Raw genomic sequence first — 26,591 nt, 5'->3', positions numbered from 1 at the left:
GAAGATACAGATGTTATGCCAGGGCCAGCTGTAGAGCCAGACCTATATCTGATTGGTGCTATTGGACACACTATTAACACTCCAGCCTGACTGCAAAATCAACTGTTAATCATTTTCTGTTCTTTGCAACTATTTCTTTGACATTAAGTGTAATTAATGGCATTGATTACAGTAATCAAGTAAATATATTTGCAAAACTAAAGCCTTATCTCGGCATCTAAATGTTTATAAAGGTAATTAGTAAAGTCGGTCATTCATTCTTCCTTTCTTTCATGTATTCAATTGACAGATGTCTCTATTCAGAACCTTTTCTTTGCTGTTGAAATCAAATGAGTGTGAGTGTGTGTGTGTGTGTGTGTGTGTGTGTGCTCCGCTAATAGTCCGATGGTCTTCAGTCACTGTGTCTGATTGGGGGAAGTGGGTTTTCTTCACGTTGTGTTTGATAAGGTCAGCGGGGGTCACACCACCCTGCTGCCGCGGCCGCCAAAAGCCCCTTGCTGCTGCACGGAGTCCGTCGCCACGGAAACTGAAGCTCAACAATTCCGATTGGCTAATAGACAAAGCCAGGTGTCCCCTGGCAAATGGGGGGAAGATGGAAACATGATTGCTGGTGAGGCGGAATGTCTGTCTCTATTTGCAGCGATCTCTCTCTCTTTCTCTCTCTCTCTCTCTCTCTCTCAGGCAACAGCAGGTGTGTAAATCTCCTTTACAGAGATATCAGTGTCATCCCAATCACTATAACATGAGAATATCTGTACCATGTTAACAGCATGAATGTCTGGAGAGTGAGGCACAGTGATGCGTATATATATACGTATATATATATATATATATATATATATATATATACGATAAAGCGTTAACGCACGCTGTTATTTTGTAATCAGTAACGCGTTACATTTTTCACCATGCACACACACCAGCACTCCTGCACTGCACTGATCCTCATCTCTGATATTTTTTAAATATTCAAATTAAGTTCGAATTTAGAAATCCTCACAAACAATTTTACGGGCCAATTTATCATGCATTCTTTATTACAGCACCCTGCGTTGATTTTTATCTTCCCTCAAACATACAAGTATATACTAATATTTTAATTGACACCACTAATATACATATAATTGCATTTTACATTTCTTACATTCATTATTTTATTTATATTTAAATATCCACTATAATAATTTACGTCTGAAGAAAAACTAATGCGATTAATCGCAGTTAATCACAGAATTTTGTTGGATTAATTTTTTTTATTTTTTTATTTTATTTTTATTTTTATTTTATTTTAATTGACACCACTAATATATATACATATTTCTGTGTGGGTTTTCTCAGGGTGCTCCGGTTTCCTCCCACAGTCCAAAGACGGCACGTTAAGGCTAAATGGAACTTGGTTGTAATTGTCCCCTAGGTGTGAGTGTGAATGAATATGTTTGTGTGTCTGTCTGTTTCTGTCTGCCCTGTGATAGATTGGCGGCCTGTCCAGGGTGTATAGTGCCTTCCGCCTGTTGCCGGCTGGGATAGGCTCCAGCCTGCATGACCCTTCATATATATATATATATATATATATATATGTATATATATATATATATATATATATATATATATATATTTATATACATATCTTCTGTATATATGGGCAAAATGGTGTGCATGGCAAGATAAAAAAGGTCTATATTTTGCCAGAATACTTCTTGATGAAAAATATTTTTTTTTTGGAAAATACTCTGTGGACTAACGAGAAGGTATGTGTCCCTTTACATGTTGCATAAAACACCGCATTTTAGAAAAAGAACATCATACCTACAGTAAAACATGGTGGGGGTAGTGTGACGGTCTGGGGATTTTTTGCTGCTTCAGGACCTGGAAGACTTGCTGTGATAAATGGAACCATAAATTCTGCTATTCTGTCTACCAAAAAATCCTGAAATAGAATGCCCAGAACTCTGTCCTTGACCTCAAGCTAAAAATGAACTTTCTGTCAAATGTATTTCCAAGGTGTCAACATTTCTTTATAAACTGATCAATAGAAAGTCCCAAATGAATTCTTACTAAGATATATATACCATATTTTTTCCACTTAAAATCCTTTCATTTTCCCAAAAATCGACAGTGCGCTTTATGTTTAAATTCTACCAGTCAGGTTGTAAGTAAAGTAAAGCCTGAAGTTCAGTGTTAACAAAGGAGTTTCAGTGAAGATTCTCCAGCACTGAGGCTGAAGCAGTATTAGCATTAGCCGCTAACCGCGCTTAGTGCTAGCTCTTTCGCCATTCAGAGGTGAGTATATTGGACTGAAGCCTGCATGTTAAAACAAGCTATGTGGGGCGAACCGCTAGCTGATACCCTAGGTTACCAGAACACTCCTCAGCTCCTCAGTGTAGCGCTGTCAGGAAGCATTTACTAGTGCTGCTAACCATGGCTAGCGCTGCTGCTAACCCCCTAAAATACTGAAAATCTAAGTATTCTTGTCTTACTGTAAATAAACACCCTCGTTTGACTTCGAAAGAAAATTACAGTTTGGTTTACTTAGGCACCCCCAGTGGCAAGACCTGCTGAATTAGAAGAAAAACATGGTGACACCCCTGTTCCTTACTATTGTCACTTAAAATGTGCCTTATACTTTGTATGAAAATAGACCAATAGTATGTCTACAACTTGAACAGTGTTTATGAATTACAGCAATTCTTGGTTTTCAATTTCAAATAAGCAAGAAAAGTGGCTTTTCATAATAGATACCCTTTTATCTGGCTCTACAAATCAAAACGCTGCCTTTTGTGGTTCAGAACTACAGAACAAAGAGCATCTCTTTGAGCCACACAGTATGCAGATAGGAAATCCCTTAAGCCATGATAAGGTACACATTCAGCGATCTACAAATACAAAGAGCTTCTGTGAGCAAACACACTCAGCCAAGAGAAACACACACACACACAGGCTGAAAATGGCATCTTCTTTTGGTCAATAATTGATGCGGTTTCTCTAGGGACAGTCAAGGCCTTTTCCAGGCAGGCTGATGTGCTGCTGAACTCAGGGTTTCCATCCCAGCTCAAGCACAGCTTCAGGCCATCAATACTTTTCAGCGTGCTCTCCGTTAGACTCGCTCATTTAAAATTCAGACTAAACGATTATTGTCTGCAGAATTTAAAATCAGCTGTGAAGGTGCCATGTGTGAGCTTCAGGCTTTCACTGTTAGTGCTCTTTAAGTGACACCTACCTTAGCTGCTAATATTACTTTATATACAAAAAATAGATATTATAATAACTGTGGCAGGAAATTCAAAAGAGCACATTTGGGCCCAATCCCATTTAGCACTAGCACTCATGCCTAGGGACTCAGTATTTGCACGACATACGGCTGACAATACGATAAGTATTACAATACGTGGATTACAATTCTGTATATCATGATATATTGCAATACCGTAGGAAACCAATAATAAACTGAGTCCACAGTTAATCCTGTTGGATGTGGTTTGTTCTTCTTGGTGGTATGCTGACATTACCCTGGATACCGTGGCTCTTGAAAGATCACAAAGACTTGCTGTCTTGGTCATAGATGCGCCAGCAAGACGTGCATTAACAATTTTTCCTTTTTTGAACTCTTATATGTCACCCATGTTGTGTGCAATGTTTTGACCAAAACTGTGCTCAAAATGGTGCAATGTGCAATTAATGAAGATTGGCTACCAGGCTGCTCCAATTTAGCCATGAAACCTCCCACACTAAAATGACAGGTGTTTCAGTTTCATTGTCCAACCCTGTATTTTAGGGCTGTTTACTGTCACCTGGCTAAACCTGAAGCATCAGGATACAGGGGTTACGATTAATATTTGACGATATGGACAAAATTATATTACAATATATAATAGTATATTCTTAATTTCGATTGATACAATATAATTCCAATATTGATATGAACAGTATAAAAGCCACCACCAGTGGGGTACATTATCACACACTGACACTGCCAGGCTACAGTAGTCTATAGTGTTCTGCTGTTTCTGCTCAGCCTAAATGCAGTAAACTCATGGCAGCTCTCTGTAACGAACACCAGTCAGCAACAGATGCATTAAATGTTGTATATCTCTAAAATATCTCTTACAACACAAGACCAGTTTATAGTTTGATGCAATTTTATTGACCTAAAATTACTGAATGTAAGAATGTTTAATGTAAGATGCTCACACATGCTTCATACTCCATAATTAGATTCCAATCTGGAACAGAAAAGGTGTCATGTGTGTGGGTGTGAGTGTCTGTTGGTGTGTGCAGCAGCTTCCATGGCAATGCATAAATATTCTGCTTTGAAGGCCAAGCATCACTCCACCAATCACGTGTCTCCGCCCCTGCCGACATGCCATCATCACAGAAACATACATCTCACCCAGTCACCCAGTCACACGCTCAGTGGCCTTCAGAAAAGAACACGTCTATATCTGACCATGAACACCCTTACACACAGCAACCAAGCCCTGTACGCCAAATAACAAACAAAGGATATGTCACTGTTGTCTATTGATTGTTGCACATAAATCAATTCTTTAAAAATACTATAAAACACACTTTGGAGCTGAAACCTGCGGTTGAAAAAATATTGAATGATCATGATCTGTGATCACTTAATCGTTTGGTGAAATCAAATAGTAGAAATACAACACTAGAGCTCAGAGGTATGTTTAATAGTGAAAGTAAGAGCTTTTCCACACACACATTGTTAGAATAACTCAAAGGAGTTATGAGTTTTCAAAATAAATGTTAATCTGAAATATCAGTAAATGCATGAACAAAATATTTAAAACTTAAAGACAGCACCTAAACATAATAATAATAATAACATAGATATGTTTAAGCTGTTCTTTTTCTAATTATTACACACTAGGCAGCAACATAACTTGGTGTAGCCAGATGCTAGCCCCTCCCCCTTCCACTCACAGTCATTAGACTACATTTGTGACACCCCCACTCAACACATCACACAGCCTGTAGAGGCTCTTGCCAGGCTAAAGCGTGACATCACAAAGCAAGCTTCACCACCTGATAACCACCATTAATGAGCCATGTTTTGTTAAGCGATGGCAGTAACCCATGCGCATTTATTAACACAAGGTCCAACAGATTGAAGTATTCGGGGTATTCCGGGCTAAGGCATTGGGACTCGGGGTGAGCTACGCTTGGCAGGAAGCCACATTGTCCTGACTGTATCAGGACAAATGATTTCTAGCCCAGGGGACAGGATTTGGCTGTCTAGTGCATGTAACGGTGGATTTTAGGATGAGCAGGGTGATTAGCATATGAATAGAGTACAGGGGGTGAAAGAGGCTTTCTTTAAGGGAAGGTGAATTTGGGGGGATTACAGGCAGTCCCCTTTGTCAGACATAGCGAAGACACTGTAAAAAAAAAAAAAAAATCAATCACATGGCCCTGATCTGTGGATTTCTGAATCCACAAAGCAGAGAAAATTTTGATTGGACTTTGTTTTTTTATATTGATGATGAAAAAGGCACAATTAATATCAACATGCCTCAATTAACCTCTTGCTGCATGTGGTTTTCTGGAGTGTAGCAGACTAATTGATCAGAAACCAAACAAAATGAATAATCTTGACATAGACCAAATATATAACATGTTTTTGTTACATATTAATAATTAATGATACCTAATAATATATAATAAAGGTGTATATGTAATATAATAATATATAACAGTCTTAAACTAAACATTTTAAACATCCCAGCATACAGCTAAGCCACAATGCCACAAACGTTTCTCCAAGATGGATTACTCACAGATTTTTAGAAGAGAGCAATACATCTTTTCTCCACCATTGAATAAATGACATAGACTAAAAGTATTTTTATGTCTTGATTTTCAAATAAACAGTTATCAACTACAAAACAAACTATTTATTACAAATATTTATTAAAAATGTTAATATTCCAGAATACATTCATCTCAGCAGTGCTATTCTATACATACATTTACCTAATCAGTGCCATTTTAAATTATACATTTTACTTTAGCAGTGCTATTCTAATCATAAATATACCTCAGTAGTGCTATTCTTGTCATATGATTACCTCAGCAGTTTTATGATTGTAATAAATGTACCTCAGCAGTGCTATGTTTGTCATAAATTTACTTCAACAGTGCTATTCTAATTATAAATGTACTGCAACAGTGCTATTGTAATCATAAATGTATTTAGGCAGTTCTATGCTTGTCATACATTTATTTCAGCAGTGGTATTCTGGTCATTAATTTACCTCAGCAGTTCTATGTTTGTCATAAACTTACCCCAGCAGTGCTATGCTTACCATACATTTACTTCTGCAATGCTATTCTGGTTCTAAATTTACCTCAGCAGTGCTATTATAGTAATAAACCTACCTCAGCAGCACTATGCTGGTCAAATGTTACTTCAGCAGTGCTATGCTTGTCAAAACTATACTTTAGCAGTGCTATTCTAATCATAAATTCACATCAGCAGTGCTATGCTAGTCATTATATTTGCCTCAGCAGTGCTTTTCAAGTCATAAATTTACCTCAGCAATGCTATGCTTGTCATACATTTACAACCCTTTGGGATGACCTGGATTTCTGCATAAATTGGTCATTCTGACCTTCATCTAAGTCACAACAATAGAAAAACACAGTCTGCTTAAGCTAATACTTCACACAAAAAATATATGTTTGCATGGTTTTATTGAACACATGTTAACATTCACAGTACAAGGTGGAAAAAAGTGTCATGTCATAAATTTACTTCAGCAGTCCTATTCTAATTATACATGTACTTCAGCAGTGTTACGCTTGTCATACATTTACTGAAGCAGTGCTATTCTAGCCATAAATTTACCTCAGCAGTGCTATTCTATTCATAAATTTAGAGTGAACCTATCACTGCTGTTACTTTATAAATCATTGGTTGTTGGGATCAGCAATTTCAGTTAAATATATCATATAGCAAACACAGTGAAGACAAACATATTAAGATAAAGATATTTGAGAGGTGAATGAAGTTTACAGAACTAACAGAAAGTGTGCAATAATTCTTTAAACTAAATTAGGCAGGTAAGCTCAATGACTTTCATACCACTGTACAATAACATAGCAGGAATTAGATATCAGACTGTAGAGATTAATCTCTATTGCCAAATAAACTCCAATACAGGAAGTTTAGGCAGCTGTCCAATCACATGAAAAGACAAGATAGATAAAATATAGAAAACATTTATATAATAAGCTTCCTTCTTTACTGCTACTACTTTTTTGTTATTTTACATTTGATCTATTTAAAAGAAGAGCTTCCATTTTCTTTTAATGTAGTCTTTATTTCATTTGGTCATCTCTTTCATACTTCACTAATACTGTCCGTACCCACACTTTTACCGGAGTCATTTACTTTTGTTACTTCTGTCAGTCAAGAAAAAACCCTACATCAGCATCCATAAACCAAGTCAGAGTAGAATGGAAAATGAGTATAAAATAGTGTGGCTCTTTACAGTTTGCATTCTGCAGCTCTGTGTGTAGAGCTTATACTTATTTAACACATTTACTGTCGTGGTTGAGAGATACCCAGATATTGAGATTCACCTGAATAGGACATCTTTTAAAGCCTCTTCGGGAGCAGCAACCTCAATGTGCTCTCTTTATTATGCCCTCCCTCTCTTTGAAGTTCAGAGTAAATCACTCTGACACTGCAGCAAGCCTTGCTGGAGCACTTTAGCTGGGATGAAAACATCCAGGTTAAAGCAGAGAGGCTAACAGAAACAGCAGCTTGGCCACAGCTGGGCTACAGCAGTTTAGCTGCAATGCTTATGGCTGTGCTCAGACAGGTTAAAAACCACAATGATAACAGACACAACTGGGTTGAAGCAGTTTTATCTGTAATGTTTTCAGTTTTTCTGAGCTGGATTACTCACTGACAACAGGTTGACAACAGATTGAAGTCCTTGTGCATGTCTTTGCATGGTCCTGTGGCTACAGGAAGCCCTTCTGTCTGTTGGTAGCTCCTATCTGTCTGTGTATAGCATTAAACTAAGTCTGATGTGTTTTTAGTCTTAAATTTTGCCACTGCATAAAATAAATGCTTATGTGAACACTGCAATATGACTTACAGGGGACATATTATACCTTTTTTTACACAAAGTCTATGTGTATATAAAATATGTTCAGGAAGTTCTTTACACAAAATCAATTATAGAGAGATCTCACCAGCTCTATTCTTGCCAGTTTTAGTAATTTTCAGAATGCCACAGACAATAGGTATAGATGCCTTCATCAGACAAAGTTTGCTAGTTAATTATGCTGTGTACTGTCTGTATTGTGTATTGATTCTCAACAAAAATTACCAAAATGTTGTTTCTTTAACTGATCTAGCGAGTGGGGCCCTGGTGGGGGTTGATCGGTTTTGAGGTGGTTCCATGGTGGTTCTATGCAGGTTTCCTTATTGTGTTGACTTATAGAAGTATATCATTCCATGTTTTTTTTCGCACTAGGAGTGTTAATAGGGGCAGTTGAGACGCAAGTGGAAATATAAAAGTACGAAAAAGCGAGTTTTGAAGAATATGTAAAAAATAAAATAAACTAAAGTAAATTAGTAACTGTTCTTTATAAATGATTCAGTCGTTTCACCTATTAAAAAAACTATTAACACCAAATTTGCTATCTTGCCATACTTTCAGTTGCCCAATATTTGGTGCATCACTCATATTCAGTTTAAGGTTAGCTCTAGGTGACCTACATTGTCGCCCTCCTTCTGTTCTATACTCCAGTCCACTCGTTTAGAGCTTCTGGCACTGGTCTCTTGGTGTTTCCTCCCTCTAACTTTCTATATTTTGGGAGCAGATCCATCACTGTCATGGGCACCAAGCTAATAACTCTACACCCTACACACACGCATATAATCACATTGCTCAGAGCAGTTTAGTGGTCATACAGTACTTACAGTATTTACATACAGTATTTACAAGTTAAGTAGAGTTTAGATTAGATAAATTAGATTCCTTATCTAGGCAGTAAAAAAGTTACGGTTTTACATCACTGTGTTGATTAAATCATCTCCAAAGATCTCCTCATGGAGTCTATTATATATATTATATATAAACAGACAGTTTGGTAAATCAGAGCTTAATAACGGTAAATCAGGTGAGCAGCTAATACAATTGAACACATCCACTGGGGCGCTTTGGCACAACACCCAGAAAGGCATCCTGCTAAACTGACAACTTCTATAAACCAACCAGTGTGAAGTATAGCGAGACGTAGCCTGTTAAGGTGATGATAACAGGATGTGGTAAAGTTCTTTAGTCCGATCAATAAACTGCAGTGTGAAACTAAAACTAACTGGACCAAATGTACAATATATAGTAAACATATCAATTATTCAGGTGCCCCACACAAGTACAATATAACCTTTGGTCAATCATTCCTATCCAGTTTCTGACTTCTGCTTTAAGGAAAACAGCATTATTGTTAAGAACCTTTTAAAAACCCAACAAAAACATCCTTTAAAGCAGCACTATGTAGGATTTCCTTGATTTTTGATCTTTTTAAAGAAGTAAAATTACAGCTTGAAACTCACTGCAGCGCTGCATTGAGGTGGAATAGGAGGAATAGCGATGCTCTCGTGTCTGTGCCGGAGCTCCTCTGAGCTCAAACCAGACTCTGTAAGTTTTCCGAGGCGGCCTCAACCAATGCTCGCAAGAACTGCGACCTTTAGTTCTAACAGTTCTACAAGGACTACTGGTTCATTCTTTACAAACTAACATACAGACACTCTGGCAAAAGCTGGAAAGAGACCGAATATGTCTGTAAAACCCAGAAAACGAGAAAGAGAAACTAATCAGCCTGAAACATTTATTACACTCTACAACTGTAGAGGGAGCCCACGAGCACAAAATCTCAATCCTACCTAGTGGAGCTTTAACGTTAAGGCTCTGTACGCCTTTCGGCCTCCCTCTGTCTCTACTGATTTTAGGAACCCCAAATGACAAAATCCCACAATGCACCTCTCACTTTTATATGCCCCACACTACCCACTCAGATGGTCCCCACGTTCCCAGTCACCTGACTACTATTAATTGTGTGTCCCGTCCTTGCCCTGTTCCCTGTCCTCTCCCTTCTGTGCTCCTGTTTTTTCTGTTTGTTAACTTTTTCCCTATGTGCCTGTGTCCTGCCACAACATGGTCCTGTGTTTCTCCTGTCTTCACCTTACGTTTTTTCACCTGTGTTTCATTTGTAGCTCCGCCCCCTCGTTACCTTTGTTCAGGTGTTTCCTGCTTCCTGTTACCTTTCTTACATATAAAACTTTGTGTTCAGTGTCAGGTTGTCAGTTATTGTACTTTCTATGTCTATTTAGGTTGCATTTTCCTTTGTTCTTTGTTACAGTAAATTCCTATGTTCTGTTTTTTTTTTCTTTTTTTTTTTTTGTATAATTAATACCTGACATTTGCTTCCGCTCTCCGTGTCCTATCCTTGCTGCACCTGACAGTTTACAGCTTACCTTTGTTGACTACACACCTTGTTTCTTTTTCCCTGCGATATGACTAACAACTTGCATCTCTACATGATTTTAAAAATGACGATAGCAATGTGCAATACTGTTGAAAAACTATTTTAAGGTAATAAATAATATTTTGTATCATTTACAAATCTGTTTGTAAAAGTCTTATATTGCAAATCCAGTGTGAAACTGACTTGGGGTGTAGTAGTTAAGCATGATAGCATGATACAGCACTTTTAGCCAATGCTCCCAACAGGATAGGGGGAATATTGTTTTTTTTTTGAAAAAGCTGGAATTCATGCATTTTCACAGAATTAATGTTGCAATCTGTTCCCCTAATCTACTTTTTCAATCGTGCTTATCAGTTGACTTGTTGTGACTAGATCCTTTTTTGCTTTATTATAACAGAGTAGCTTTAAAGCTTTTTTAAGAATTTTATTTCACTGAGTTACTGAGTTTAACTTTGAAGCTTTTACGGAGCTTTAATGGAGGAAATAAATCCAGCCTATACCAGCCGGCATTGGGCGGTGTCACGCCCTTGCCCTGTTTTCCCTGTGTTTCTCGTTTCCCTGTGTGTTCCCCAGTAATTTTCCACTCCCCTGTGTTCATTTGTAACTCCGCCCCTCATTAATTAGTCCCCAGGTGTTACCTGTTCCCTCTCCCGCCTTGTGAGCTCCTTTGTCGTCAGTGTTAGTTTGTCGGTTCTTGTGCGTGTTATGCATCAGTCTCGGCAGCGTATTTGTTCTGTTCATTATTCAGTTTGTACTCAGATCCTGTGTTGGTTTACTTGGTTTGTTTTCTGTTTAATAAATTACTTGCCCTGCTCTCCTCATCCGTTCTTTCACGTAGCTTTACAGGCAGAAGGCAGTATACACCCTGAACAGGCTGCCAATCCATCAGGTAAATTGAAAACTCTAAATTGCCTAGAAAAAATTGAATACTCTAAATTGATCTGGTGTGTATGTGTAAGTGTGTGTGTAAATGTATGTATCACTGTGCCCAGATATGGATTGGCATTCTGTTCTGAGTAATTGCTGCAGTGGTCTAGGTGGACGGTTGTTTCCGGTTGAGAGTACACTGTGCGCTATTGGCTGCCGCTTCTCACCGGTGTGTGAATGAGTGCCAAGTATAAAATGGTTGTGTAAAACGTGTAAATTGTAAAGTGCCCTTGGGTTTCTAGAAAGGTGCTACAAAAGTGTAACTACAATTTATTCACAAAAAACAGTTCTAATGGCATTCATTCACAATAGAGGCCACAACTAGACATTTCAAAATGAATGAGAGAAAGATGGAGCAAGACCTTTTAAGTTACATACATGTGTAATATTGGATATTGACATCTGCCCTGAATTTACATACAGTGCACCCTTAATCTGAACAAGTAGTGGCTCATTTGTCTTGTATACTACAAAATAAAAAAAATCTGATTGTAGTCCTTTTTATTGGAAATTTGTGCTTAGTTATACAGAAAACTGTAAAATCCTGTAATACTCTGGGCAAGAATGAACATTTATTGGCTGAAATAAGCACTGTCCCTGATTCAGCCTGAAATTCACTTTGCTGGTCTTAAAATGAGATTACAGACTGTGTAGAAGAAGAGAACACAGCCAGGATTAGGCTGAATAATTACAACACAGAAAATGAACCTTCATTAGGGGTTAATTTTAGACGTGCATATTAAATTATGCATTAAGGTTAATCATTCATTGATGTTTTTCACATCCAGGCACATGACACATTGTAGAAAAAAAACAGCAAATACATTAGGGGTTAAAAGGGGGCATTACTTTATCCATTATTCATATAGCATTACTTAATATAAAAAGGTACACAGTGTTTTTTTATTGTGTGGTGATACAGTGCAATTTACTGTAAAACTAGTAAAAAAGTGTGAAAGCCAAGATCTTGATGGAGCTTAGACCAGAAATAAACATCCATTTCACTAAACTGCTGGAACAATATATAAAACCATTTTTGGTAACTATAAAGACTAGCAAAGAGGAACAGTAACCACATATATATATATTGTTATTGCTATTGCACCAAATATATATTTTACTTTATAATTAGGAACTTGTTTTTTTTACATTATTTGAGGTCTGATAGCTCTGCATTTTTTGTTATTTTAGCCATTTCTCATTTTCTGCAAATAAATGCTCTAAATTACAATATTTCTATTTGGAATTTGGGAGAAATGTTGTTTTTAGTTTATAAAAGAAAACAACAATGTTCAGTTTTTTTTTCTTTTATTGTTGATTATTACAGCTTACAGTCAATAAAAACCCAAAAATAAGTGTTTCAGAAAATCAGAATATTATGAAAAACCGATTGGTACTTTTGGCAGTGTGCTGGAAAAAATCCGCATCTCCATAAAAGTTATCAGCAGAGGGAAGCATGAAGTGCTGTAAGATTTTCTGGGAAAACAAAACTGCACTGACTTTAGACTTGATATAATAGAGTGGACCAACACCAGCAAATCACAGATGACAATATGCTTAAAATTAAATACTAATTAATTGACGAATTTAATATAGATTATTTACTCATGACAATCTATTTAATGTCACAATATATTGTGTGTTATACAATATGGCACACCCCAATGAAAAATATTAAGATTTTATATTTTATGATTAAGCTGGTTGACCAGCTAAGTTCCTGACCAGTATTGGTTTTGTTTGTGTTTGAAGGTTTAGCTGATGACCAGCATGACCCACATCAACATGCTGGTCGAGCCTGAGCTGGTCATGCTGGTTTTTCAGTAGATCATGAATTACTTTTTAGATATTTTGATTTAACATAAATATTTATATGTTTATTGATCACTGTCCTCATTTACCAATCTTTATAGTAAGGAAAAATATTTAATTATAATTTAAAATTATATATTTTCCCCCATTCAATGAGGTGTTGATGTCTGAGCTCCATCATGAGCTCCATCAGCATCTTGGCTTTCACACAAAAGCCTGTAGGATGTATGTAGACTGTGTTTGTGTAGCCTATTTAAAGCAACACACATCATACAAGACTAAAGGACATAATCCATTAATGATCCATTTACACATACAGTTTACAGTATTTTAGTTTACAGTATTAAACAACATGTACTGAATCGGGCTATATATAATAAGCATATAACAGGCATTACCAGCTTTAAAATAAACACTACAGCTAAATGATGTTATTTGTTACTGCAATATAAGCCATAGAGATAGCAACACTGCTAATGGCCAAAATTATTAATTTAGCATTCTAACTTATATCTAACATTCTTTCTAGACCTGTCACATTTTGTTTTATATTTGTTTTGAATATATGAGTTATTAAGAAGAAAAACTGCATTAACCAAATAAATAAAATATATTTAAAAGATACAAAATATAAAATACATATAAATAAAATATACATGATTACAAGTATTATTGTAATTTTAACATTGTCTTATGTCAATGATAATAAAATAGCATAATAATCAGACTGATTTAAAGTGCAATAAACATAAATTTTAATTAAAAGGACTGATATATACTATATACAATATATTTTTCGATTTATTTATGCTAAGTAATAATAATAATAATAATAATAATAATAATAATAATAATATGGAGAGTATACTGTAGATTTATTCTAATCTTGTTTAAAACTGTAACATAATTCTCTATGTGTAAATGGATCATTATATGTATCTTAAATTATGCATTGTTGTATGATTATACTACTGGGACTAGTAAATATCTCTGTATGCTGAGTATATTAATATATATATATTAAATGGATAATTATTATATGTGTCTTGGTCCTCTTGCATGATGTGTGCTTCTTACAATAGTATAATGATTAGTCATTATGACTGAAAAATAAAAAATGAATAAATACATTTATACATATATATATATATATATATATGTATGTGTGTGTGTGTTTGTGTGTATAGCAGCTATAGCACTGTAAGTTCACCAGAAGGTGATGAACACTGTCAACCTGTTATATCAACACCACAAATCTCTACTGGGCTGAATATGGCTGAGCCATATTCTTTCTTTATTCTTATGAAAAATAAAAGTATAGCTATTGTTTTAACATATTAAGCTTTAAACGTTAGATTTAGTCTGTTAAACCAAATTAGACTTACCGTGACAACCACCGTGTCTTCCCCCTTAAATTTGGGTATATATTTGTCTCCTCTGTTGATTTCCGACTCGTTGAGTGGCCTGAACCGGCACATCACCTTCACCCCGCACTCAGCCGCATCCACCATGGCGAAACCCGACTGAAAAACGAGCTTTATATCCAGAAAAAGTTGAAGAACTTAAAGCCTGTAAAGCAGCTCAGCTACACATCTCCGTTCACCGCTAGCTGCTGTTGCTGCTGTTGTTGTTTGCTGCCGAATACCCTTCTAATATCCCTCTTTCTAATGTTGTAAACTGTCTCTACACACGTTTAAACCAGGTCTGTGTGTTTAAACTGCAGTAAAATGAGGTAAAATGACTAATAAATAAATAAAACCTCTTTTAAACGTCCCCTGTTCTGCGGTCAGATGCACTGAGGTAAAGACTGCAGTCGCTGCATCGCCCCTCTTGCAGCAGCATCAGCACCAAAAGCGGCGTTTTTCCTCAGCGCGCCTGTTTTCGGCGAAATCCCGCCCCCGTTGCGTTGTGATTGGCTGGTGGGATCCTAAACCCGTGCTGGGATTGGCGAGACTGTCCGGCGAGATCTCAGCTTTGTCTGAAAGGTAAGACACGCTGCCCATTTAAACATGATTCTGAGGCAGGAAGAGACCAGGCCAAGTCTAAATAATGTTGATGATGGAAAAACAATCTTTTAACAATATTAATTTAACGTTATTAAACGTTGAATTAACGGTAATTGTTCCATCTCTAATGCAATTAAACAAATCTCGGACATCAGAATTTATTTATTTGTGTCCATTCATTTTATGTTATTAGTAAAATATGATTTAAAAAAATAAAGCATTAAATTAATAATATGATTGTAACTAAGATTGTTTTATGTCACTGTCACGGGTGTGATGATAATACAATTGCAAAATAATCAGACATTTTCACAAGTGCCACAAACTGTTGATTATTTGATATATATATTTAGGCAACCAAAAATGTATGTTTATTTCATATTCTCAGTTGGTGTTAAAATTCTGACATTAAATCAATATTTATTTAAAGGCTTTGAATGGTTGAGGCTCTGTAGCAAAAAAAAATAATGTAATAAATATAACACAAACAAGATATACATATTTAACATAAGTAAAATTTAATACAAACAGTACAAATAAAACCATAACTTCGAATTAATGTTGAATCAATGTAAACAGAATGTGCAAAAATAAATAATTTCTGATATTTTGTTATATAGGAACAGTTCATATCAAGCAGTTTGCTGGATTTAATACATTGATAAACTCAGAATGTGTCTTTTCCTTTTGATTCATACACAATCCCATTCAGAAGGCAGTGTAGTGAGAAAAATCTCTTTGTGTCCAAATCAGAAGGAAGAAAAAGTCTTGTCATTGCCAAAGTAATAACAACTGACTATTGGCTGTTAGCTCTTATTATGCAAAAGTGGATCAAAAATAACCTGGTGAGGTTGTTTTCCTTTGTTTCTTTATTTATTGTTTTTTTCATATTGGAAACATTCCTCGGGAAAAGTGTTACTGATTTACTGCCATTTTTTAAAATTGCTTTTTATCCTTTTTACAAAAATTCTTTGTTTTGTTTTACGACCCCAATCTTTCATAGGTGGATCTAAAATGACAATTGATTCTTATCAGCTGTGACTGTAGACCACACAGAATATATTATAAATATCAGCCCTTAAGAAGAGTAATGTACAAAGGTCACAGAGGTTTCATTTATTGCTACTATCTAATTATAATTATAAGCTAGCTAATATTACTGTATTTACTGTGTGTGTGTGTGTGTGTGTGTGTTAAGGAGTATGTGTTTACTATTTTCTGACACACAATTTTATTATTTTTTAAGTTTGCAAAAGTTATTATCTGGCTAATGAAGCTAGACAGACACGCAGACACAGACAGACAGACATGCAGACTATGCATCTATCTATCTGTCTGTCTGTCTGTCTGTCTGTCTGTCTGTGTCTGCATGTCTTTCTAGCTTGGTTAGCCAGATAATTATTAATTTAGCACATTGAGATTTCTTTGAACTGTAAAGTGCATTACAAATAAAATGTATTATTATTATAATTAGTTTTGCAAACTTAAAAATAGACAAATGATACCTAGGTAGGTAGGTAAGTGATAGATAGATAGATAGATAGATAGATAGATAGATAGATAGATAGATAGATAGATAGATAGATAGATAGATAGATAGATAGATACAGTTGTGGTCAAAAGTTTACATACACTTGTAAAAAAACATAATGTTATGGCTGTCTTGAGTTTTCAATAAGTTCTACAACTCTTATTTTTCTGTGATAGAGTGATCGGAACACATACATGTTTGTCACAAAAAACAGTCATAAAATTTGGTTCTTTCATAAATTTATTATGGGTCTGCTGAAAATGTCACCAAATCTGCTGGGTCAAAAATATACATACAGCAACAAAATTTGTCAATTTTGGTGATGTAGCGAGTTGTGTCAATCAAATTAGCTTCATGTCATGGCCTCTTCACTTCTTGTAAGTGATTCTGATTGACTACAGCTGTTGACTTCTCATGAGCCCATTTAAATAGGGCTCATTTGACCCAGTGATTAGACTCAGCTACAAAAGCTACAATGGGAAAGTCAAAGGAACTCAGTGTGGATCTGAAAAAGCGAATTATTGACTTGAACAAGTCAGGGAAGTCACTTGGAGCCATTTCAAAGCAGCTACAGGTCCCAAGAGCAACTGTGCAGACAATTATACGCAAGTATAAAGTGCATGGAACAGTTGTGTCACTGCCACGATCAGGAAGAAAACGCAAGCTATCACATGCTGCCGAGAGGAGATTGGTCAGGATGGTCAAGAGTCAACCAAGAATCACCAAGAAGCAGGTCTGCAAGGATTTGGAAGCTGATGGAACACAGGTGTCAGTCTCCACAGTCAAGCGTGTTTTACATCGCCATGGACTGAGAGGCTGCCGTGCAAGAAAGAAGCCCTTGCTCCAGAAAAGGCACCTTAAGACTCGGCTGAAGTTTGCTGCTGATCACATGGACAAAGATAAAACCTTCTGGAGGAAAGTTCTCTGGTCAGACGAAACAAAAATTGAGCTGTTTGGCCACAACACCCAGCAATATGTTTGGAGGAGAAAAGGTGAGGCCTTTAATCCCAGGAACACCATGCCTACTGTCAAGCATGGTGGTGGTAGTATTATGCTCTGGGGATGTTTTGCTGCCAGTGGAACTGGTTCTTTGCAGAAAGTAAATGGGATAATGAAGAAGGAGGATTACCTCCAAATTCTGCAGGAAAACTTAAAACCATCAGCCCGAAGGTTGGGTCTTGGGCGCAGTTGGGTGTTCCAACAAGACAATGACCCAAAACACACATCAAAAGTGGTAAAGGAATGGCTAAACCAGGCTAGAATTAAGGTTTTAGAATGGCCTTCCCAAAGTCCTGACTTAAACCCCATTGAGAACATGTGGACAGTGCTAAAGAAACGGGTTCATGCAAGAAAACCATCACATTTAGCTGAACTGCACCAATTCTGTCAAGAAGAGTGGTCAAACATTCGACCTGAAGCTTGCCAGGAGCTTGTGGATGGCTACCAAAAGCGCCTAGTTGCCGTGAAAATGGCCAAGGGACATGTAACCAAATACTAATGTTGCTGTATGTATATTTTTGACCCAGCAGATTTGGTGACATTTTCAGCAGACCCATAATAAATTTATGAAAGAACCAAATTTTATGACTGTTTTTTGTGACAAACATGTATGTGTTCCGATCACTCTATCACAGAAAAATAAGAGTTGTAGAACTTATTGAAAACTCAAGACAGCCATAACATTATGTTTTTTTACAAGTGTATGTAAACTTTTGACCACAACTGTAGATAGATAGATAGATAGATAGATAGATAGATAGATAGATAGATAGATAGATAGATAGATAGATAGATAGTCTCATGCATCTAAGGGTTAATAAAACAGAATCCTACATCACTGAACTTTAATTCAGACATGCCTTCCTGCCTCAAGTAAGCAGCATTTCTCACATTTCAGACACAAAGCTTTACTACAATGCCTTCTAAGTGAGATAGTGTGGACAGCAAGGCATCAAGTCAGCAAGCCATCAATGTCTTGTGTTTCAGACAGATCCCTATGACTCAATCCAGCGCAACACCCCCCCCTTGCTGGTGTATTGATGCTGTTGACTTACTATCCCACAGTGCCCCCAAACGAGAGGATGCAGGTACTGCACTTTGATTTATAGGTAAGAGAACAATTGCACATTGACTCCAAACAGAGGTGGACAATATGGCCAAAAAATCTATCACAATAATAAGACTAAATTAATCACAGTACGTTATCATAAAGTGTATTGACATATGAGCATAATATCTCATTGAAACCCCAAAGGGACAACATCTAAAGTGGGTTTAATTAAGTGAAATTGTAAACTTAAGTAAACTTACTTTAATTTATTTATATTTTACTCATGCATTTTTTTGTATTATTAATCAATACAGACACGTCAAGTGTTTAAACACACCTTCTCATTCAATGTTTTATTTTTATTTTTTTACAAAAATGTTAAAAACCATATTTAAAGTATCACACTGATTAAACCACAGTTAAATACATTTAAACAGTCAGTGTGGGTAGGTGAATAGTATTAACTATTAATTACCGTCTTTTTCATAATATAAGGTATACTATACAATTATATCGGATTGTAGCCTGCGCGATTACTGAAGTAAAACATTCTATGTGGGACAAACCGCTAGTTAATATCTGTGTGGCTTATTGGAACGCTCAGGGTATAAAGTGTAGTCAGGTTTGTGAGACTTTAAATAGTCTGTGATCTAAGAAGTGTTTTTGATTGTGGTGACTAAGAGGAAAAAAATCGAGAAAATAATTTAGACTTGTAGAACAAAACACGTTAAAACCATTAAAATCATTTTTACCTGTCAATGACGAGGAAAACGAGCAAAACCTTTAAATCAGGTGGTTGAATTTAATGGTTGTGCAGGGGTTGATGGGTAATCTGATCTCTACTGCAGTTTTCTGGTGCTTTCACAGAAACACGCCTCCATGGGTTGAGAGTGGAAGGTAGGAGTAAGAAAGGAAGCTCAGTAAACACATTTACTAGAGAAACCCAACTGTTTTGGAGGTTTAGGGGCTGCTGATGTGGGCCTGAAACAAAAACGGCTTTTTGCCAATGAAATAGAATGCAGTCTGGACTAGTGAAAAGGAAATGTTGGGAATCAGAGGGAAATCTACACAAAATATTACATACTACAGTTTACTGTATGGATAGTTTATCCACAAATGTAAGCTTATAAACACAAATTGGATCATGGATACAAGTAAAAATACATTTGATGGAATATGTAAATATGACTATGGAGTTTTCCCCCAACGTATGCACCTAAGCCCAACTGAGACAAGAAAGCGATAAAAAGAAACATAATTTCCAAATAAATCTCAAGAAACATTCAGAATGTGATGTGATTTATTATTGAGCAAACATTTCTTAAATAAATGGAATATATATAAATTAAATTATTGCAGTGATGTATTTGGCATGACAATGCTGGAGTATTTCTTGGCAGCAGTTAATAAACCATCAATAATAAACCAGCTCTTGTCCTACAGTCCAGGTAGGGGCGCTGACTCTGTAACTGTGGTTCCAGTAACTCCAGAGAAGTGGAGAAGCAGAGAATCCATCCAGAGCTGTTTTATGGAGAGACTACCTACTATCTATAGATTCCAGTTATATCAGAAAATTACTGATTACCACTAGAGGGAGCCCGCGCGCAAGCAGAAAATGAATGGGGATGAATGGATCTAAACGGCTAAAAATACATATGGAAGCGAGTAACTAATTTAGGATTAGGTATTGTGCTAAACATACAAAGAAAACGTACATATAAACGTACATATTATTGTATGCTTGCTTTTCTACAGCAAACAGGTTTATACAGTAAAGGAGCTATCATCACTGCTACAGTGTGCATTGAGACTGGCCGGTGAGCTGGAGTGTTGGAGTTACAGAAGTAAGTATACTTGGCTATTTATACTCTTACTCTATTCTTACATTCTTGTTGTACACTTTCTAAACAAGGTTGTATATTCACTTTGGGCAGCATTCTGTATTTTTTTAAAGAAAAAAATCTCAGATAATGTACCACTAGTGGTACGCAAACCATTACAGGGTGGTACACCAGATGAATATTTAATACAGGCACAAAAAATATATTAATGATTGAAGTCCAAATAGTTTTTACCTCTAATTGTCACGTAAGCTCTGTTTGTGTTTAGTGCTTAACTTGTTAGATCCTGTGTGTAAGCTTTTACATTTCAGTTCTTTACAGTTTCAAAGGTCCTACAATTGACCCTTGTGGATCTCCACTCACAGATTCATAAAAGTTCTGTATGGGTAATAATAGCAAATCAAATTGACTAGAGTATATTCTAGCAACACAGTACTGAAACTAAGTACTGGAATATACACAGTACTGGAACTTTTCAAAAACTTACATGCACTCACACACCTCATACCTGCACTACTGCTTATACTTGCGCTGTCATACCCACTTTAATTCCCCCCACAACTGTGACATTTAAAGAACTTGTTCACTTTTACCAGCCTATATCTGTGACATTGTTGTTTTGTACATTTAGTGTTTTTCATTCTTTTATATTTATAATTTTAATTGTCTGTACTTGCTGTAACCTTTGGGAAGGAGAGTAAAGTATTTTTTATTATCTGTATGTCCTGTTCATATGCAGTATTGACAATAAAGCAAACTACTGTATTTGACATGATTTTAGGCTTTAAAAGTTTGAGAACTATTGCTTCATAGGAACCCATTCATCTTGGTCTCACTATGGAGCGCCCTCTAGTGGTCAAACAAACAAACAAACCCAAAGGAGATTCTAAATAAGTGGGTTTTCTCCTCTCTGTTAGAGACCCTGTGGTCCAGCTCTGATCTGCAGTCCAGACATCTGTGTTCAGACTTTTCTCCTTTGGAGGAAGCATCAGAAGAAAGAAGGTGTTTTCCTCTCTTCAACATGTTTTACAGTGTTTTATATTTACTCTTAGGCAGACAGAAGCACATTCAAAAGAAGCAAAATTTTAGATAACACATGAACAGCACAATAACTGATAATCAGTTTGTTTTGTTTGCTTTTTAAAAATGTTTTTTAGTAAATGTTTGGGCTACTGAGAAACTCTGATGTTGTTTTCGGTATTCAAGCTGCAAAAATGCTTTGATTTTTTTATGTGAGAGTGATTCTGTGCAAAGAACTGTATGAATATGTTTTGTACACAGCACACAGACCTATTCTAACTAGTGTAAACAAAAAAAAAGTATAATATGTCTCTTTTAACTAAAACTGGACAAAGGGATCCCATTAGGGACTACATTTATTGGCTGCCTGTGAAATTTAGGATTGGATTAATTTTTTTACCTAAACGTTTCTTTATTTGGAGCAGGACAGTAATGAGTATGTTTTATTTGAACTAATTGTGACTGTAAAACACTATAATGTAACTGCGGGTATTTTTTATATTTTTTATATATTTTTTTTATATTTGTGGTTAAAACAAGCTCAGTATGTTTTTAAGGTGTTTGGAGGATTGTTTAGCTGTGGGCTGTTCATTCTTCCACATATATTGGGGGATAGGGGGATTCCTGTTCCATCCTGGGGTACAACTGAGGCGGATTGAGAGTTTGACATTTAATTACCTCTTCCAGCATCAGTCCCACTGCTGTAGACTGGTAATTGAGTTTTATTTATGTTTAGTACTCCTAACAGTCTGTCCTCAGATATCACACTTGCCACAAAGTCAAGTTTTTGAGTTTTTTTTTTGTTTTTGAGTGTTTTTTTTTAATGTCTTTTTGTTAAAAATTAAATATTGTATATTTCTAAGTATTGACTAAGACTAAGTATTGAGAGATGTTTGATCAGCTCCTCTGCTATTTAAACGTACCATTGTTGTCTCATCGAAGACAGAAAAAAGGACAGACATGTTAGACTGGACAATATTAACATTTAATTCAATTACAATTTATATACTACAGTTTGATCCTGGTTAATTTGACTTTATTGCTGTGTATAAGGGGTGTTGTATTTCCCTTTGTATTGTTAATTTTATCCATCTGTTTTGTTTTAATTGTTTTATTCTAAAGCACTTTTTTGGCTCTGTGTTTTTGGAAAAGAGCTATATGAATAAATTTTACTTACTTGGGTAGGAGGGCCCCTAATCAGAATTTTGCCTATTGACTGACTCTGCCTGAAAAAAAAAAGACGTTATCACCAGAACATCATTTTCCTTGTAAGTTTACGTGGATAATTCATCCAGTATCCAGTATCTTGCAGTATCAAGTATTGGTCATTAACAGTCACATGTATTTACTATGCGTAACATCACCAAGGCGCCATGTTTAAACTATAGGTACTGTGAGCAGTGCAGTGAAAGTACTGTAGTAGAAACTAACTTACAAGTATAATCTTTGGCAAATTTAAAGCAATACAACTGAAAAAAAAAACAGAAGTTAGATGAGGAAATATGGCTTCCAGATCAGATGAGCAAGAACACCAGAGACTCTTATTTAGAACACTCATCATTTGTTAATAATAGGGATAAATATGACCTAAATTCAACCAGATGAAATTCCACTTTTGCTCCACCCTGCCTTGTAATGTCACCCATATATTACAGATATAATTCTATATACAGCACAAATGTTTACACCTGTGAACACTTCTTCTTCTAAAAAATTGGCTTTAAAATTGTTGTTGACCCACACCCTCAATTTGAAAAAGGCAAAAAAATGGGAGGGGTAGTTTGGGAGGGGCAATGGGTAATGTATGGATTTAGAAGCAGGGCAGGAGGGAGAGCTGATTGGCTGGTAGAAGCTGTGCTGACATTGAACTTGATATAACACAGTGGACCAACACCAGCAGATGACATGGTTCTCCAAACCATCACTGACTATTTGAGGTGAAGTTTCATCAACAATGATCATCAACAATAAAATAAACACAATGAAAACATTTTAAATTGATCTGTATAATATGAGTTTCACATTTTGACCTGAATGACTGAAATAAAATAACTTTTTAATGATATTCAATTTTTTTTTTAAATGCATGTAACTCCAATCTCTTACCTCATGCTAGGAATTTCTTGCATTTGTACTAAGCTTAGGTTTCTTTTTTCTTTGTTTCTTTCAGAACTGAAGGCCATCCACTTCCAACTCATCGTCTGCTTTTAGTATCAAGTATACTTTGTGGATTAACTTTATCTTTACAAAAACACTTAATTAGGCAGTTTCTGAAAGATGTTGAGCTGCTGAAAGAAGGAAAGAACATGGCAACTAGAATAATCTCCAGTACTATGCAAATGTCCTCTCCTATGCTTCACAGACAAACAAAGAAAAGTACAGACAAGAAGAAAACTTGCTTAGACTGTGGGAAGAGTTTCAGTCACAACAGTGCTCTAAAAACACACCAGCTCATTCACACAGGGGAAAGCCCTATTGCTGTTCAGACTGTGGGAAAAGTTTGAATCAAAAGAGTTCTCTCGAAAGACACCAGCGCACTCACACAGGAGAAAGACTGTGGGAAGAGTTTTAATGTAAAGAGTCATTTTAAAAATCACCAGCGCATTCACACTGGAGAGAAACCGCATCGCTGCTCAGACTGTGGGAGTAGGGCTGCCACAAACGATTATTTTTATAGTCGACTAATCACCGATTATTTTTTATGATTAGTCGACTAATCGGATCATACGTTAATTGAATATAAAACACAGTTTATCACAATAGAATGCAGCTGCTATTATACAACCAACATTAGATTTCAGCTATATGCTAACTAAAAATAAAAACAATTAAAATCATAGTTCATTAAACCTTTAATGAAATATGCAGCTTGTTGTAACAGACAATTATTTTACTGTTTAGCATAAAGTGTAAACAACTGTGTAAAATAAGGATAAGGCACTGGCATTTATGAAACATCTCAACCGTGAGTTTGTTTGAACTATTATGAAAAAAAGTATATTAATAAAAAATGCCTCTCTGTCCAGATATTGTGTACATTACCGTACACAGGGCAGCGGTCTGCACAGATCTGATTGGCAGAGGAGAGCGTTTGGTGATTTTACACCACACATGACTGATCTGTGAGTTTACTGCACCGAAAAGCACTGAAAACAGAAGCCACTGTCAGAATGAAAGACTTCTCTGTAGTTTATCGGTTTGGGACGGCATTTGTGACAACGTCTGGGTCCGGATCCGGATCGCGGTCCGCCTATTAGTGACCTCTGTTTTAAAGCTATCAAGATGAGTAAGTTAAGTACTAAGTTAACGCTCTGTTTACGCTAATTTTAGCAGCTAAATAGCAATTTAGCTTCTTCGTCATTTAATCAGCCACAACATGCCTCCTTTTCAGGTGCTCGTGCATCGCGGTTGTGCTGCCGAGGAAGGCAAGTTCTTCATTGCAGATATTGCATTGCACGCGTTTCACTTTTATTTTCTTGGTGATCCCACACTTTTGAGTTCTGTAGCGGGGTAGCCATGAAACCAGAGCCTGTCTGTATAATGTCCTGAGATGTCGTCCACTACCTACCCCGGTTTCCACTACTGCGCATGTGCGTCCAGGACAGAAAGGCAGTCGCAGCAGTTTGGAGAGAAAAACAAAGAAAAAAAAAAAACGACTAATCGACTATTAAATTAGTCGTCGACTATTTTAATAGTCGACATAATCGTGACTAGTCGACTAATCGTGGCAGCCCTATGTGGGAGAGGTTTTCATTTACAGAGTCATCTCAAAATACACCAGCACGTTCACACTGGAGAGAAACCGTATCACTGTTCAGACTGTGGAGAGAGTTTTATTACACAGAGTGCTCTCAAAGCACACCAGTATATTCACAAAGGAGGGAAACCGTATTGCTGTTTAGACTGTGGGCAGAGTTTTACTCAACAGAGTGCCCTCAAAACACACCAGCATATTCACACAGGAGGGAAACCGTATCAGTGTCTGGATTGTGGAAAGAGTTTTACTGCACCAAGTCTTCTTGAAATGCACCAGCGCATTCACACTGGAGTGAAACCCTTCTGTTGCTCTGACTGTGGAAAAAGTTTTAATCGTAAGAGCAACCTGCTTCAACACCAGCGCATTCACACAGGAGATAAACCATATCAGTGCTTAGAGTGTGGGAAGAGTTTTAATCACCAGAGTAATCTTCTTCAGCATCAGCGCCTTCACAATGGAGAGAAGCCATATTACTGCTCAGTCTGTGGAAAGACTTTCAATCAACTGCACCATCTCTTTCTCCACCAGAGTATTCACACTGGCGAGAAACCGTATAACTGCGCGGACTGCGGGAAGTGTTTTCGTCACCAGAGTTCTCTTACAATGCACCAGCGTGTTCACACTGGAGAAAATTCGTATCACTGTTTAGACTGTGGGAAGATTTTTAATCGTCTGAGTTTTCTGCTTCAGCACCAGCGCATTCACACTGGAGAGAAGCCATTTCGCTGCTCAGACTGTGGGAAGAGATTTAACCGTCAGAGTACTCTCAAAACACACCAGCGGGTTCACACTGGAGAGAAACCGTTTCACTGCTCAGACTGTGAGAAGAGTTTCAGTCAACTAAGTTCTCTCAAAACACACCAGCGTATTCATACAGAAGAGAAAATGACCATTCAGACTGACAGAAGAACTTCATGCCATTTAGAAGAAGCTAGTGCATTAAGTTAAGTCACTGGGGTTGAAAGTGAAGTACCTAAAATCATTTCAATTAGTTTATAACTGTGGCTTCTGAAGAGTGGGGACTATGCTCTGCTTCAGTATGTCACAGTACATGTTGGCATTCATGGTTCAATGAACTGTAGCTCCTCAATGAACTGTAGCCCCAACCCATAACACTCCCACCACCATG

At 36.6% G+C, this 26,591-nt stretch overlaps 1 protein-coding gene across 1 annotated transcript in view; it reads right to left on the bottom strand.

Moving 5' to 3' along the window:
- kif5c (kinesin family member 5C) overlaps positions 1-15,104 on the bottom strand; it is a 70,698-nt gene extending 55,594 nt beyond the window's left edge. Inside the window, exon 1 of the mRNA XM_049485055.1 lies at positions 14,643-15,104. Within this exon, the coding sequence (XP_049341012.1) occupies positions 14,643-14,768 (126 nt within the window). The 5' untranslated portion in view covers positions 14,769-15,104. The remainder of the gene's footprint in view (positions 1-14,642) is intronic.
- Positions 15,105-26,591: the final 11,487 nt, after the last annotated feature.

This window comes from Astyanax mexicanus, chromosome 11, assembly GCF_023375975.1.
Source record: "Astyanax mexicanus isolate ESR-SI-001 chromosome 11, AstMex3_surface, whole genome shotgun sequence".
In the NCBI taxonomy this organism is placed as follows: Eukaryota; Metazoa; Chordata; class Actinopteri; order Characiformes; family Acestrorhamphidae; genus Astyanax; species Astyanax mexicanus.
This window is presented reverse-complemented; position numbering and strand designations above follow the sequence as displayed.